Below are 15,181 nucleotides of genomic sequence, written 5' to 3'. Positions count from 1 at the left end.
TATCCCGCTTGCTTTTTGAGCATTGTTGAGCAAGTTCTTAAATGCCTATGATTGATCACATGCTCAACAGAAAAGGCTGTGAATGGCTCTAATGACTAGTGCAGCTCTGTTGCTGTTTAGCAAACAGTGACACAGACAGTGCACTGATGTTAAATGGCCACGGTGATCAGCTGATCTACTATAGACAGCAAAGTGGTGGAGAAAACTCACTCTGCAGACACACTCGTGTCTGGATCTACAAGTAACATTGCTGTAACAGCCGAGAGAGGAGATAAAACGTTACCTCATGAGCATGCCAGCAGGTCAAAGGGGCCACAGAGAGTGAGAGAGAGAGTTTGCAGATTTCATTTTTTCCTAGATGGGTCTTGATGTACTTCCCTGTCAGTGAAAGACTGTCCAACAAACTCACAAGCAGTAATTTGTGCAGTTATCTGCTTTTTAAGTAGTTGAAGTGTTTTAATTACTCATGGTCTCCTCCCTCGCCATAGTAAGCTAGTGCCATATAACACATATGTGATAAATGACGTCAGTACATAATAACCGGTTATGATTATTACTGAACCGATACCGAATTGTTTGCCTCTACATCAGGGTGCATTGAAGAAACAATTAATTTTGACAACTATTTATTATATATATAGAGGGTCTCTAAACAATAAATGAATAATTCAGCTAACAGTAATTTTACTTAATTCAAAAAACTCAAAAACTGCAGTTTTGGACATAAAAGTTAATAAAAACTGAATAAAATGTATACAAAAAGATGCCTACAAATGTAACTACAAATGAGCATGTAAAACAAATATGTTGTCACTTTTTCCCGTCTTACTTTTTTGCATCCACGAGTGTAGAAAAGCAAGACTCTTTCTTTTTCCACACAGGTGTTGATATCTGAGGGTTTGGGTCGCTATGCACATGATCCCTCCTTCATCCAGGTAGCGAAGCAGGAAATAGCGGAGGCCTGCGACATGACCATGGAGGAGATGGAGAACGCGGCAGACAACATTCTCAACGCTAACGCACCACCCAACGCCAACGGAAACCTGCTACCCTTCATACAGTGCAGAGACACTGGCTCGCAGGAGTCCCGTTGCAGCCTCTCACTGGGCCTTTCTCCCGCCACAGGCTCTGACGGGGCACTGGAGGCGGAGCTAGAGGGCTCAGAGGGGGCGGAGCAGCGGAACAGCACTCTGATGGATGACGAGGACATGGAGTGCGTCACGAGTTTGTAGGGGGAACAGCAGCAGCACGGAGGACGTCCTGTGTCTTAGCCAAGCTCTCTCTGAGGACACTGCTGTCCTGCAGTCTGACCTGTCTGTTGCGTGTACCTATAGGGGTATAAGGCCATTCTGCTTAGCTGAGACCGAGTTGGTTTTTAGTTTGTCTGTGTGTTTGCGAGAGCACGAGCGAGTAGGCGTGTGTACATGTTTGTGTGCGTGTTTCTAAAAGTGCCTCACAGTTCTCACAACCTTGATTGCAGTAAGAAAACGAAACCCTGACCGTGCAGGGAATGAAGGGAAAAGATGTGCTGTTGTTGCCCAAGCAGTAAGGTCTGTCCACCGGTGGGAGGACAGAATGAGTTTGCGCTGACCTGTGTGTGGCGGTTGGACTCATCGGCGTGGATGTATGGTGCCGAGCAGGTGGATCTTGAAGGCCAGATCAGGAATCTGCTGTCCAGGAGCCATTGCTGGTTCAAGGGATGCTCAGAGGGACACATTGGAGCGGCTCTGTCTTTCCTTTTAAGGAGCTGTCCTTCCATCCATCCATAAATTTGTTCTTCAGGAGATGTGTTGTCCGCAAACACCCTCATGTCATCTTTCTCCCTCTGCTTTTTACGTTTGAGTTCTGCCCATTCTTCTCTAGATAAGCCTGCACATAGCTTTTCTTTTTACGAGCAGAAGACTGAATTCCCTGAATTACTCTTTCTCGTGTACCGTTACGGCTTTCTGGAAGCTGTGCAAGGTATGGGTCATTGCATCAGTGGCCTTTTATTCCAGATCTGCTTCAGGTTTTATTTTCTGTTTTATTTTCCAGCATTGTAATGTTGTTGATTGCACACAGATGCTGTTTTATTTTCATTTTTCTTAAATTATTACTATTATTATTGAAGCCGTTTAAGGTGTTTATGCCAGATGCAGTGTTGTGAATCGAATGCCTCTTCTCCACAGACACACAAAAATTATTTATTTATTTATTCCTGTCAGAGGTGGAGGGTTTTCTTGGGGGGTTTGTTCTCTTTTTTTTGGGGGGGGGGGTAGCTCTCAAGCTGTAAATGAACAGTGTCACTCGCCTGGACGCAGGAAGCACTGACGGGTCTCATGGTTCCCCTTGCTGCTGCTGAATCGGACATTTGTTTGCTCTGAAACTACTGACGTTTCTTCACTGCTGATCTCCAGAGAAACATTCAGCTGACAGCTGCGATTCTGTCATGATCCCACCTGCTCGACACAGGAAACAGCAGATTTTCTGAAGGTCAGTAAAGGTGCACTTTGAGGAGAGGAAGGGTGGAGTATTCAGGGATGTCTGGGTAGCGCATCATTAAAAAAACTCTAATGTAGTTCACACAGGGCTAAATATATGACCATCATTATGAAAGTACCAACATCAGCAGCGTCATCATCATCATATAATGTTATTGATTGCTACTATTATTACTATTATTGTTAAGGATATTTTTCTGCTGGGTTTAGCACTGTTTCCATGCAGTTCGGCAGACACACAGAGAACTATTTATCGATCTATTATGCAAATAAGGTGTTGAAGCGTTAGCATTGTGTTGGTTAAATGTGTGAACGGGGTGGAAGATGTCCCCTAAACACATGCGCTGATGAGAAACCTGACCAATCCACTTCCAGGCGTCTCTGTTCGTGCCACACTAGACCGGGTTAGAAGTTCTGTCACCATTTTGCACATTATTTCAGATGATATAAATCTCTCTTTCCATATATGAAAAGATAATTGACTATTTTTGTCTAGCTGACTCTTCACTTTCTACACAGAGCGTCCTGGCGTTTGGTCCCAGGCCTCGAACATGGCATTTTATTTCCGTCTCCAGTCAAATCCTGTGCTGTTTTACTTTTCTGGGTTTTTTTTTTTAGTTGTGAATGAGTTCCTGAATGTTTACAGGAGGTCTCTGTTCTGAGGATGATGCAAAGCTTGTGAAAAAAAACGAGACAAACAAACGTGACAAATGTAGCCAGAACCCACCTGCTCTGTTCCAAAGCCGCCACCACACCCTCATATCTCCTACACACACGTGCCATATGTCATTGTGAGGCTGCCCCAGGCATATTTCGAGGCCTTGGTTGTGTACGTGTGCAAGTTTCTCCGTGTTTAGCATATGCAGTGCAGAAACGAGTGCATTTTGAGTGGTGTTTGTGTTAGTTTATGCAGAATGAGTGCGTGAGTGCATGCGTATGTGCTTGCATACCACAAGATATGCAAAAACAATGCAATAACTTTGACTGTACAACAGTTTCCTTCAGAACTACAGCTGTACAAAAATCTAAGATACAGAGAGAAATATATTCACTGTTGTGTATTAAGTTACAGAACTTTAAATTGAAGAAACCTGTCATACTTGAAATCGGGTGCATTTGAGTATTGAGTATTTTGAAATAATCTTGTGCGGGTCAGTTTGGTTCGATGTTTTTCTTCCGTTGGTTTCAATTATCTCTGCATGAGGATTCTTTTGGTGTGCCAAGCGTTTTGAGTAACTTCTTTTCTTGTTTTCATTTGAAACATTGAGGAAACACTGATGACGAGGAGCGAAGGTGTAAATACAGACGGAGGAGAGAAGCGTCTTGTTGGTGTGAAAATGATTTTGCATATCTTGTGCTCAGCTGAAAGGTGCATGATACGCAAGAGCAGCTCTCTCTCTTTCACTCTCGCTTTTTCCCCCTTATCTTTTCATTCACTCACCCTTCTTGTCCTTTCTTCAGCAGACATCACAGTGAAGGCGTTTTATTGCTACCCTCACGCCTTTCAAATGTTGGTCATGCACATTAATTCTCGCTCTTGTTTGAGGCTTTAAGCAAAAACATTAGAAACCTCCCCATCATTTCTAAAGTCTCATGGACAATCTGTGTTCAGTGAGGAGGTTTAGGTTGGAAACAATGAATTTGGATGCTAAGCTTGAATTTTAGGTTCTCGTTTTTGTTTTATTTGCATGAAGTCTGAAGAATCAGCCTAGCAGACAAAATCCTCCTCTCCCTTCATTAGCCGATGATTGTATATTTTTATAGACTTATAGAAGATAATGAACTCATATAAAGAGAAAATATAAACTCATCTATATCTGCTGAATGTCAGGGTTAAAATGGCTACACGCAAAACGTGTTTGAGAATGTATGTAGTGACTACGTATAGATAGAACATTTAAATTTATGATAGAGAAATATAGAGTTAATCATTCGTATTCACCGCAGTAGCTCCTTTTGAAACTCCGGCCTGTTTTTAAGCAGGATGTTTGGGCGTTTTTTGCTGAGGGAGGAGTGCAATGAGATTAATCATGGGATTTTTGAATCCGAGGGCTTTTTCACAGCTGCTTAATTCAGATCAACACATCACGTTCCCCTCCGAGCACCTGCACATGATAGAACAGTGTGGAAAAGCCACAAGCTTTCATGACACAAAAGCAGCCCCTGTGTTGAATAAAACCGCCAATGAATGAACACAGAGAGCTGTCCGCTCAGGCCTTGGGGAAATGTACCAAATATTTGACTGAATATTTTATTAGTTGCTCAGTGAGGTGTTTGCCCAAATGGTTGTAATGTAGCTTTTCTTCTCTCAGAGAATCTGAAGTTCATTTATATATTTTAATATATGAGAAATATTTATCAGATGGAAGTTTAGATATTTCGCACCGCTGGAGGGAATGGCTGAAGGAGAATGACATTTCAGCAGAGGAAGCGTAAGTCGCTCTCCTGATTGATTGTGCTTTATATTTCGGTTCGCCATTTGTAGCAGTAGTGTGCACACGATTTTCGACAATTTAAATCAGTAATGTATGCATTTGGAAACCTAATCCCCTTGGAAAACAGAAAATAATAGCCCTTGGTTATCAAAGTATCCATAAAAATTGAGCAGCATTGTTAAATTGTTCAAGTTACCGCAGTTCGACAGGTTGTGTTTTATCTTTAGGTTGTCTTTTGTTGTTTTTTGGATAAACCCAGTGACGCACAAACACAAAACGTTAGTGGATTTATTAAGGACATCTGCTGTCCAAGTACTCGTTCGGGTGTTTCTGGGTTCATTCGTGCTCGTGTGCCAATCGTGCATGTGTCAGACTGAAGAAGCGTGCCATTGGGGTTGACCTCTGACCCAGAGAAAGCCTGGACAGGTGCAATGTCTGCCCTCTGGTTTAACCTTTGTGTAGCACGTATCTCTAATGTCCTCCTTTATATGACTGTTAATTTGATATTATAAGTTAATGTAGTGCGTTAATGAGTTTTAATGATAAACTAAAAGCTAAGGTGGTGATGCAATAATCACAATTTGCACATTTAAACCACATTTAGTTTGACACATCGTACACATAATCCAAGTAAAGGATGAATTTATGCATAGATTTTAGCTTTCGTGTAAATATTAATTTCGCCCTAAGTTCTAAAAAACGTTGATCTCGCCATAGTTTCATTTCAACAGGTTGGTGGGATGATAACGAAAGCAGATTTATTGAGAGACAGGTCTTCGGTGCTGTTTGGTGCACTGAACGCATTTGCAGCCCAGTATTGTGGGTAGGACAGGGCCTAATGAATGCAGATTTATATGAACCACTCTGAGGATTTCAAGTGGCATTCCCCCACATCTAGTTCCACCCAGCGAATGTAGCACTAGAGACAGAAAGAAATGGGAGGAACACTAAAGACGAAGATGAAGAGCTCAAATAGTTAATATTGCACAAATGCCATGTATGAGTGAATATATTTTAAATTGTATTCTTTACAACATCCTGCTTTCTTTCTGCAGAGATGCAAGTAATACTCGATTTGATTGCATTGAGGCTTGATTTGTTGGCTCACAGGACTGGTGGAGTTTCTGTTTTAGAGGCGCAATTTTCCTGCGGTCCAACAGACTCACAAAACTAGGAATCTTCGAGTGGATTGTCTCAGTTGCTTTATTTGGTTACCACACGAGCAGATTCTGTAGTTTCGATTGACGATGCGGACGGGAAGTGTAGTCTCAAGGTCCTGAACTGTTTGTTAGTTTTGCGAGCTGAATTAAAATTAGATGCGTATCGTGCTTTTGGTAGAATTCGAAGGCATCAGTGCTGACCATTCAGGTCTCTCACGAAAAACACCATCAGAGGTCATTCACATTTTGGACAATTGAATCGAGTTTAGACCCCAGGTGTTATTGAGAACTCTGTGAGACGTCTGCATGGTCTGTCATTCCCTCCTCTACTTTTGCTGAGACTCTTTTGTTTCATTTCATCATTCTTTCATTTGTTCATTTAGATTTTAAAAAGAATACACTACGTAAATCTGAAGATTCAATCACTTTTTCTACTCCTATTTTCAAAAAAAAAAGTGAAAAGGAAAAAAAAAACAACTAAAAATTGGATTTGTAAATAAGTGATTGTACAGTTTGTATCTGTATCTGTCAGTCTGTCTTTGGTGACAGAGTGTGTCTTGCTTATAACGCACGCTACCAGTAAATAAAAACTAAAAAATATCTTTAGATTGTATGGTTCTTGACAGGAAGTTTTAAATTAATCTCTGCTGTATATTCCTGTAATATTGCATTTTTATCTGAGGAATGATGTTATTAAACAATTGCAAATAAAGTGAATTTCCTAAGGTTTGGTTCTTCTGCATCTTCTGAGCATTACCAATTCCCACAGAGTCTGAGGTAAGATCTCACCTTACAAATGTGCATACAGCCAGCAGATCAAGTTAATTTAATGTTGCTTTTTTATGGTCACACCATATTTGAAGTTTAAATGTACAAATTATATTAAACAAAATATAAATCTGATTTCTTTTTAAACATTCATTTGGCATTAAATCCAGAGTCCAGCTTCTGGATGAGCACAATCTTCAAGACAATTTCTAGATATACAGGCTATGTAAAGCATTATCATATAATATGTGTGTGTCAGCATACTTCATGAAGTTTTTTTTGTTTAGCTGGATGAGTGCTTGTCCTTGAGGTTGATCATGCGTGACTCTCCATGATGAAGTGTGAAGAAGTCTTCTGGATTAAGTCCGTGATTCACCATTGCATCACGCAAACGTGCTGGAGGTTCAAGATAATGCTGAGAGAAATAGAGATAGAAAATGCTTCATTAGATACACTACTCTTTAACAGTTTGGTAAGTTTCAGTACAATTTGTTCTCTTTTTAAAAGTCTTATACACCAGGTATTGAAACATGTTTTTGTCATACTGATCACAAGTAAGGCACACTATAAAATAAAGATATAAGATCTAGGTAGACAAAAATGCAGATTGCTTTTAAAATGCATATACTGTGGTAATTGACTATCCTACTGACCAAACATCTGCTCATTAAGGAACATGTTGTGAATAAGAAATACAAAGAAAGATATTCATACTTTATTATAGTGTTCTATCTAAATTTTCTATTCATGTCTTTTTATACGTTTGGATACTTTTAATAACACTCATGAGTCACACAGAGCACCCCTGTGAAATTAATGTAGACCATCAGGAAATAAGAGGAAAGGGTGTTGAGGGAATCTAAACACATATCTAATCACAAGAGGCGCATTTGAACAGATGTACAGATGTTCATACCATGTTGAAACAGTAATGCGTCTCAGTTTACCACCTGTGATCAGATGACTAAAAACATGTTAATACCAGATGGAACCAGGGCCTTATGCTCACAAAAATACAGTATTACTGTAAAATATTAAGAACTGCTTTCTAGTTTATTATTGTAAAATGTAACTTATTTCTGATTTTGTGCTTAGAAAAAGTTGTTACACCATTTTGATTTAATGTGCATCTATCTATCTATCTATCTATCTATCTATCTATCTATCTATCTATCTATCTATCTATCTATCTATCTATCTATCTATCTATCCATCGATCGTTATATCTATTGTTATATATATATATATATCCATCCATCCATCCATCCACCGTTCCATCCATCAACCGTTCCATCCATCCATCCATCCATCCATCCATCCATCCATCCATCCATAATTATATCTATCTATCTATCTATCTATCTATCTATCTATCTATCTATCTATCTATCTATCTATCTATCTATCTATCTACCTGTCTATCTGTCTATCTATCTATCTGTCTATCTATCTATCTATCTATCTATCTATCTATCTATCTATCTATCTATCTATCTATCTATCTATCTATCTATCTATCTACCTGTCTATCTATCTATCTGTCTATCTATCTATCTATCTATCTATCTATCTATCTATCTATCTATCTATCTATCTATCTATCTATCTATCTATCTATCTATCTATCTATCTATCTATCCATCTATCAAAAAATAATATCAAACATATTGTAAATAATAAATTATCTACCTCAACTGCCATAATAAAGCAATTATATCCCTAATCCTTAATACTTAACAGTTATTTTACCAGATGGGGGGCTGAATGGCTAAATCAAAATAAAAAAAGTTTTTCCTCCCCTTGTTAATCCTCAAAATGATACAAATAAAATAACATTCACAACCTAAGCCTGGCACAATCAAATGCATGTCCTCTAAGCTGACTTAATCCATTAACTGTCCTCTGAAAAACCTTCTCAAAAATGTCTAAATGCCTCTCTGAGGAATTGTGGAGACTGAATGTGTAGGCGCAGCAGTGAAGCCTGACGCAATACAGCAACAAAGCCTGGACTCCCCAACCGCAGCTGGACAACAATTACACACAATCAGAGCAGTGACAGCTGGCCAGCTCAGTGGAGGCCATTCACGCTGAGAGAATGAACAGAGAGGCAGACAGACAGCCTCGTACCTCATAGGATAAAGGAAACGTCCCCCAGTGAATGGCCAGCGATGCTTTTGCTTGAACGTCGATGTGAATTTGAACAGCCTCTTCAGGGTCAACATGCTGAGACTTCATGATGCCTCTAAGTAATACAAGACACGCCATTATAACATGTTAAAAGCCCATTCAAAAAACACTGATGATTTTACAGTCGTACCTGGGCACATATGCTCCAATTGGGATTGCAGCCAAGTCAAATGGTCCAAAGTGTTTTCCTATTTCCTTAAATGATGCACAGTATCCTGTATCTCCAGCAAAAAAGAAGTGTGAATGGGGCCCTATGATGCTCCAGCTTCCCCATAATATTTTGTTGTCATCCACAGGTGTGCGTTTGCACCAGTGCTGTGCTGGCGTGCAAAAAAAGCTCACATTATCGTGCCCAGGAATACGGCTTCCAACCCACCAGTCCAGCTCTGTGACATTCTCACAGCCTGCCTTCTGCATCCATTCTGCAAGCCCGAGCGGCACAAACCAGTGCAGAGCAGACCCAAAGCGTGCATTCAGAGCACTCACAGAGTCTGCATCCAGGTGATCATAGTGTGTGTGACTGATCACCACTGCGTCCAGGCGAGGAAGCTGTTCCATGGTGCATGGCGGGTCACGGTAACGCTTAGGGCCCATAAACGCCACTGGTGAAGCTCTTTGGCTGAATATGGGATCAGTGAGAATCAGCAGTCCTTCCATCTCCACCAGTACAGTAGCGTGACCAAGCCACGTTGCTCGCACTGATGTGCCTGTTTGACCACATTGATCTGGATTCTGGATGAAGTATGGCTGCACAATTGGCAACTCACGGTCCAGAGCCTGATAATAAAAGACAAATAAATATGTAATTATTTTTTTTACTAATTTTTCCAAATAATATTGTGTAATATTGAAAAAGTATATATTAATTTTCTATTTAAAAAGTATATATATCTACAATTGCATTTATTATTTGTAATATATAAAGCTATATTCATTTTAAATATTAATGAATAATGAATATACAATTGCTTTTAATTTAGTACATTAGTACATCACATGTTGTTCATATACAAATTATAAATATAATTTTATTTAATATAAATATTAAATTCAATTATAAAAATATATAAATATAAGCATGGTTAAAAATAAATACATTAAACAGTTCTAAAATATAGATGTATTAATAAATATCCCATTTCATGTTTATTTATAGATTTCTAATTGTTATAACAGATGTAAATGTCTCTAACAACATCTCAATGTCCTGTTTACTCAAATTGTTTTCCCAATGAAAATATTTTAAGAGCTTGGCATATTTAGAAAGATGTATATTCATAAAAAAAAAACATTTGATTATTATTATTATGCTATTTTAAACTATTTAAGTCACAAAAAACATTAAGTCTTGAGGCCCCCTAGTGGGCTATAGCCCCTGGTTGAGAACCACTGCTCATCATCTCAGACTTCTAGAGATAGTCAGAATAATTAAATCTACACTTTAGAGAACCTATAATCTTTACAGTGTGCTGTAATATTACTTCTAAAACATTTGAAATTCAATGCTTGATTAATAATAATCTGCATTCACCTCTTTGGCACTGGGAACATTACTGTTGTTCTTCTCTGTGAGGAACAGGCGAGCAACAGTAGTGTACGAGGGAAAATGCCATGTTGACCAAGGGTTCACAAAGCGCCCGTGGGAGTCCCGTCTGGAACAGGTAACATCTGCCTCTTGTCTGTAATCCAGCGGGATGCTGCTACTTGCACTGACTAAAGGTTGTTCTGCCATGGACACCCCACCTGCAGCTGAACTGCACAAACACCTGCTAAAAAACATATTTGAGATAATTTAGAATAAAACAGCCCACGTAGTATGAGACAGTGTTTCCCAACCCTGTACACGGAGGCACACCAACCGTACATATTTTGGATGTCTCCCTTATTCTGTCCCATTAACTTAAGATTTCCGGGTCTCTTCTAATATTCTGATGAGTTAATTCAGGTGTGTTTGATTAGGAAGAGGTTGAAAATGTGTAATATTGGTGTGCCTTCAGGAACAGGGTTGGGAAACACTGCTATAAGAGACGTTGAAGGAAAAGTTTACAATAAATAAAAACATACTCAAGTGCTTCAAAACTTGTGCTCCCTGTACAGTCCATACAGTGCATGTACAGCCTGTTTAAGTCTCTTCTGTTGAACACTAAAGAAGATATTTTGAAGAAAGCTGGAAACCTGTAACCATTTACTTCCACATTAGGAAAAACAAATACTACAGAATGTTGCCAGCTTTCTTCAAAATATATTGTTTTGTGTTCAACAAAAGAAAGAAACTCAAACAGGTTTGGAAAAAAGTTCAGGGTAAATAAATGATGACAAAAATACAATTTTGGGGTGAACTATGCCTTTAAATAACATAATTGTCCAGCAAAAGATACACCTTTGCTCATGGGTGACCATCATGGATAATTTTCATTTATTCTAATTTATCACTGCGCACATTTGCATTGATGATAGTTAACTCGGCTCTCTGTACAGCCGATACAGAGCATGTGCTGCCTATTTAGCTTTTTACACAGCGTTTTATCTCCTGCGATTCAGGAAAGTCATCACTGGACAATGAAACTTCCGTATAACAGCAGTTTGGCAGTGCTTTTTTAAATCTGGCGACCCTTCATAATAATCAAGAGAATTTAAACAATGTACAGGTGCTCCGTTTATAAAAAGGTAAACTATATTTTCTAGCCAGATTGTCAATTAATATCACATGTGTTGAAGTGAGCATTGCACCTTCTTAAAATACATCATAAATCAAAATCACCCTGAGGCGAAAACATTAAATAACAACTAAAAAGAGACATTGGAATGGATTATTAAATACAAAACTGACGCTCGCGGTATTTATGAGCAGTCAGACATTAGCGTGTGTGTGTTTCCAAGCAGATAAAAGTAATGCAATTATTATAACTCGTTAATTACGCAGGTACGTACCGATGTGTCAACTCTGCAAGCCTCAAGCTCGCGCCCGTCTGTTTTGGGAGTGTCGCGAGCGCACGAGCGCGCCTCTGATGTAAGCGACCCAGCAGAAGACCCGAGGTATGAGCTGCCATATGGGACAAAAACCTACAAACGAAATGCGTTCAAGTATAGCGTGTTTAACACAACGAGCTGTAACTCTTTTAAATCACATAACACAAAAAACAAGATTTATGTCTCTCCTTTCTAATGTCATAAACGTTCAATTCTCGCTTTTAGGGCATCCTAAACTCACCGTAACGTGTTGCCGTAGTAGTTAAAAATACCATAACAAACAAGCGAAAACTGTTTAAAAACACGTCTTAAACTGTATTTGTTACGCTGTTTGAAGTGCCATCAAAGACCAGTTTTGCTTTTACAAAACTTCCCGTCCACAAAACCTCCTAGTAATAAACAGTGTACTGACTTTCACAGACGGTAGAGTTCCATAAGTATGGAACAAAATCAATGCCAAATGTATTGAATTAAAAAGCTTGTTGAATAGCACAAACTGAAAAAAATAATACACCGTATTAACAAGTTCTTGCATTTTAATGACTTGAATTGCAGGGTTTGTATTTTTAGGTCCTGAAATTTAACATAGCTGTTTATTTCAGCTGTGAATAGTTCAACTAAAAATATTTCAAACATGTTTTCGTACTTATAAATCCAATAATTCATTTTCAATTTCCAGGATTCACTTACAAAATATTCAATACCCTTTAAAAATACGATGTATAATATTCAAAAGGTAATTTTCAGTTCATTTTATTTCAGTTCAAATATTCGCTTCCATAAATTCAGTGGCTCAAATTCGACTGTCAAAATTCAACATTACATCCGGGAACTGCAGGAAAAGCAATAGATTGCAGATTAAAGATCGCCAGCTGCTCTTCCACCAGCAGGTGGAGATGGAATAATTTAAGATTTTTTACCCAGTAAATAGACGAGAAAAAAGCTAATAAAGGCACAAAAGTAGCATTTCATATTAATATCAGTGTCTTGGACATTATAAGTAATAAAATGAGTATGAATAAAATAAGTAAATGATCTTTTGGTCATTTATATTTGCCCTTATGTAACAGAAGCCAGTTGGTGATCGCGTAAACCTCACTCCTCGGATTCAGCGACAGACGTTGTTCTGCAGTGCCATTCACAGACTCTTAAATGGGCAGGTGCTCAGATATCATCTGAAACTTCAGAGGTGTTCCCATCAAATATTGGCAGCCATCTAGCATCTCTCAACCAGTATTTGACGTGCGGTGCTGGCTCTGACCGTGACCGGCCACCAGAGCTCGCGGCCACTCGTTTGCGTTTGCCGCGTACAAGCCGCACAGGTATAAAAAAAAACGCCAAATATTTTATTCATTCATCAATTCATTCATTCTCCTTCGGCTTAGTCTATATTTTAGAGGTCGCCAATCATTTTAAATAATAAAGTAAAAAAAAAATATATATATATATATATATAATATATATATATTTTTTTTCGTTCATATAAAAATAAAGGCGTGCCGTAAGCCTATAGCTAGTACATAACAATAAAAACAATTAATCTGGACAAACGCATGGCACCATGGCAGAACCCCAAAAATTAGAAAAATGAAAGGCAGGCAGAGTGTTAAAAAGTAATACTAATTTAGAACCACGGATGACTTATTCAAGCGCAGTAGCCTAAATAAATGTTATAAAATAATAATAATAACAACAATAATAATAAAATAATAACAACAACAATAATAATTTAAATAATGAAACTATAGCCTACCCCAATCCTGAAAAAAAGCTGCGTTTAAACAGCGCAAACACTTCTAGTAACCCCTTAATGCTTATGCCATATATTAGACGGCTCTGTATTAATAACTGAAGACGCTCTTTTAATGCATTAGCTCGCTATGTTAAATTATTTTAAATTACACGTCCCATCCATACCCAACCTTAAATCGTACCTGAACACTGTCTTTATCTAACACTATCTGTCCAACAGTTGCAAGTAAACTGTTTTGTGTGACATTCTCAAAAAATCTCTCTGGTTTTGAATTTTGTATGATTATTTTATTTCCTTTCTCTTACGTTTATATTCTTTAGCAGCCAGTCAATATTATACTTTACATCTATGGAAGAATGAGTTAATAAAGATAGAGAATGTAACATCATATTCATCAAAAGACGGTTTATGTGCATTAGAAATGCGCGGTTGGCAGTTTCAGCCGCGGACTCCGCGGATAAACCGCGGATCGGGCGGATGACGTGACGAAAAATAATATTTTAATTAAATTCGGGCGGGTGGCGGGCGGTTGTACCAATCAAATAAAAAAAATATATGTATAAATTGGTAAATATGATCTGACCATACCTACATCCAAAAAATCGAGCACACTTTGAAATAGTCAAATTTTCATCAGGTAGTATGTCTAGTCGAGTCTATGAGCAACAAGTGCTGTGAGCCAGCGCTCCTTCAGTGCAGCAGGGCGCGTTATAGAGGCCAGGCGCTCTCGTCTGAATCCGGACACAGTAGATGCTATTTTATTCCTGCATAGTGCCAAGAAAATTCAAACTAGACCTAAGGTCAGGCATATTAAACCAATTAGCCAATATCTAGACTACACATAGCCCATGTTTAATATAAACATTTAAGTTCGGTCAGCTGATAATTTTACGTTCATATTGGTTTAGCCTGTTCTATTCTAGACATGTTGTGTATTAGTTATTTGGCCTCGCTTTTACGTTCTGAGGCTTAAGGTTATTTTGCCAGAATTTCTTTGTCGCAAGCGTAGTATTTCATTATGCTTCAAGTTTGTGGGGATGATCGTAAGTTCATGGATTATTGGGGCATAGACTTGTCATACAGGCAATTTAGCCTGGTCAGACTTCATGTTCGCTCAAAGAGGGATAGTATATATATATATATATATATATATATATATATATATATATATATATATATATATATATATATATATATATTTGTTAATTGAATTTCTTGTGGGGGTGACTGAGCCTATAAGGCTTAACTACGATAGGACGTTTTTATTATTATTATTTTTTTTTTTCAAATGTTTGCCAAAGCATGCGACTATAGCCTATGCCTACATTAAGATGTTTATTTTAATATTTTTTTACTGCCTGTTGTTTCTTTTGGCATATAAAATAGACATTGTCTGATAGAGATATCAATAGAGGTTCATCTGTGTCG

General features: G+C 38.2%; 2 protein-coding genes across 5 annotated transcripts in view; one reads left to right on the top strand and one right to left on the bottom strand.

The window, feature by feature from the left end:
- The window catches only part of cacna1c (calcium channel, voltage-dependent, L type, alpha 1C subunit), a 166,475-nt gene extending 159,674 nt beyond the window's left edge, over positions 1–6,801 (top strand). For all 3 annotated transcript variants that reach the window (XM_056455596.1, XM_056455598.1, XM_056455597.1), the window contains one exon: positions 882–6,801. In XM_056455596.1, coding sequence (XP_056311571.1) covers positions 882–1,232 — 351 coding nt within the window. In that variant the 3' untranslated portion in view covers positions 1,233–6,801. The remainder of the gene's footprint in view (positions 1–881) is intronic.
- An 85-nt stretch (positions 6,802–6,886) lies between these two features.
- On the bottom strand, positions 6,887–12,439 carry napepld (N-acyl phosphatidylethanolamine phospholipase D). 2 transcript variants are annotated; one of them, XM_056455600.1, is made up of 6 exons: positions 12,242–12,439; positions 11,962–12,093; positions 10,562–10,799; positions 9,161–9,807; positions 8,971–9,085; positions 6,887–7,258 (listed from the first exon to the last, which is right to left on the bottom strand). In XM_056455600.1, exons 2-6 carry the CDS (start codon positions 12,078–12,080, stop codon positions 7,127–7,129), a joined length of 1,251 nt encoding a protein of 416 aa, XP_056311575.1. In that variant the 5' UTR covers positions 12,081–12,093; positions 12,242–12,439; the 3' UTR covers positions 6,887–7,126. The 2 variants fall into 2 exon arrangements, with proteins under 2 accessions (XP_056311575.1, XP_056311576.1); XM_056455601.1 differs by having other exon boundaries at positions 10,562–10,796.
- Between the last annotated feature and the right edge of the window lie 2,742 nt (positions 12,440–15,181).

The sequence above is a fragment of the Danio aesculapii genome, chromosome 4, assembly GCF_903798145.1.
Source record: "Danio aesculapii chromosome 4, fDanAes4.1, whole genome shotgun sequence".
NCBI classification, from domain to species: domain Eukaryota; kingdom Metazoa; phylum Chordata; class Actinopteri; order Cypriniformes; family Danionidae; genus Danio; species Danio aesculapii.
Note: the sequence above shows the minus strand (reverse complement) of the source record. Positions and strands in the feature narration are given on the sequence as shown.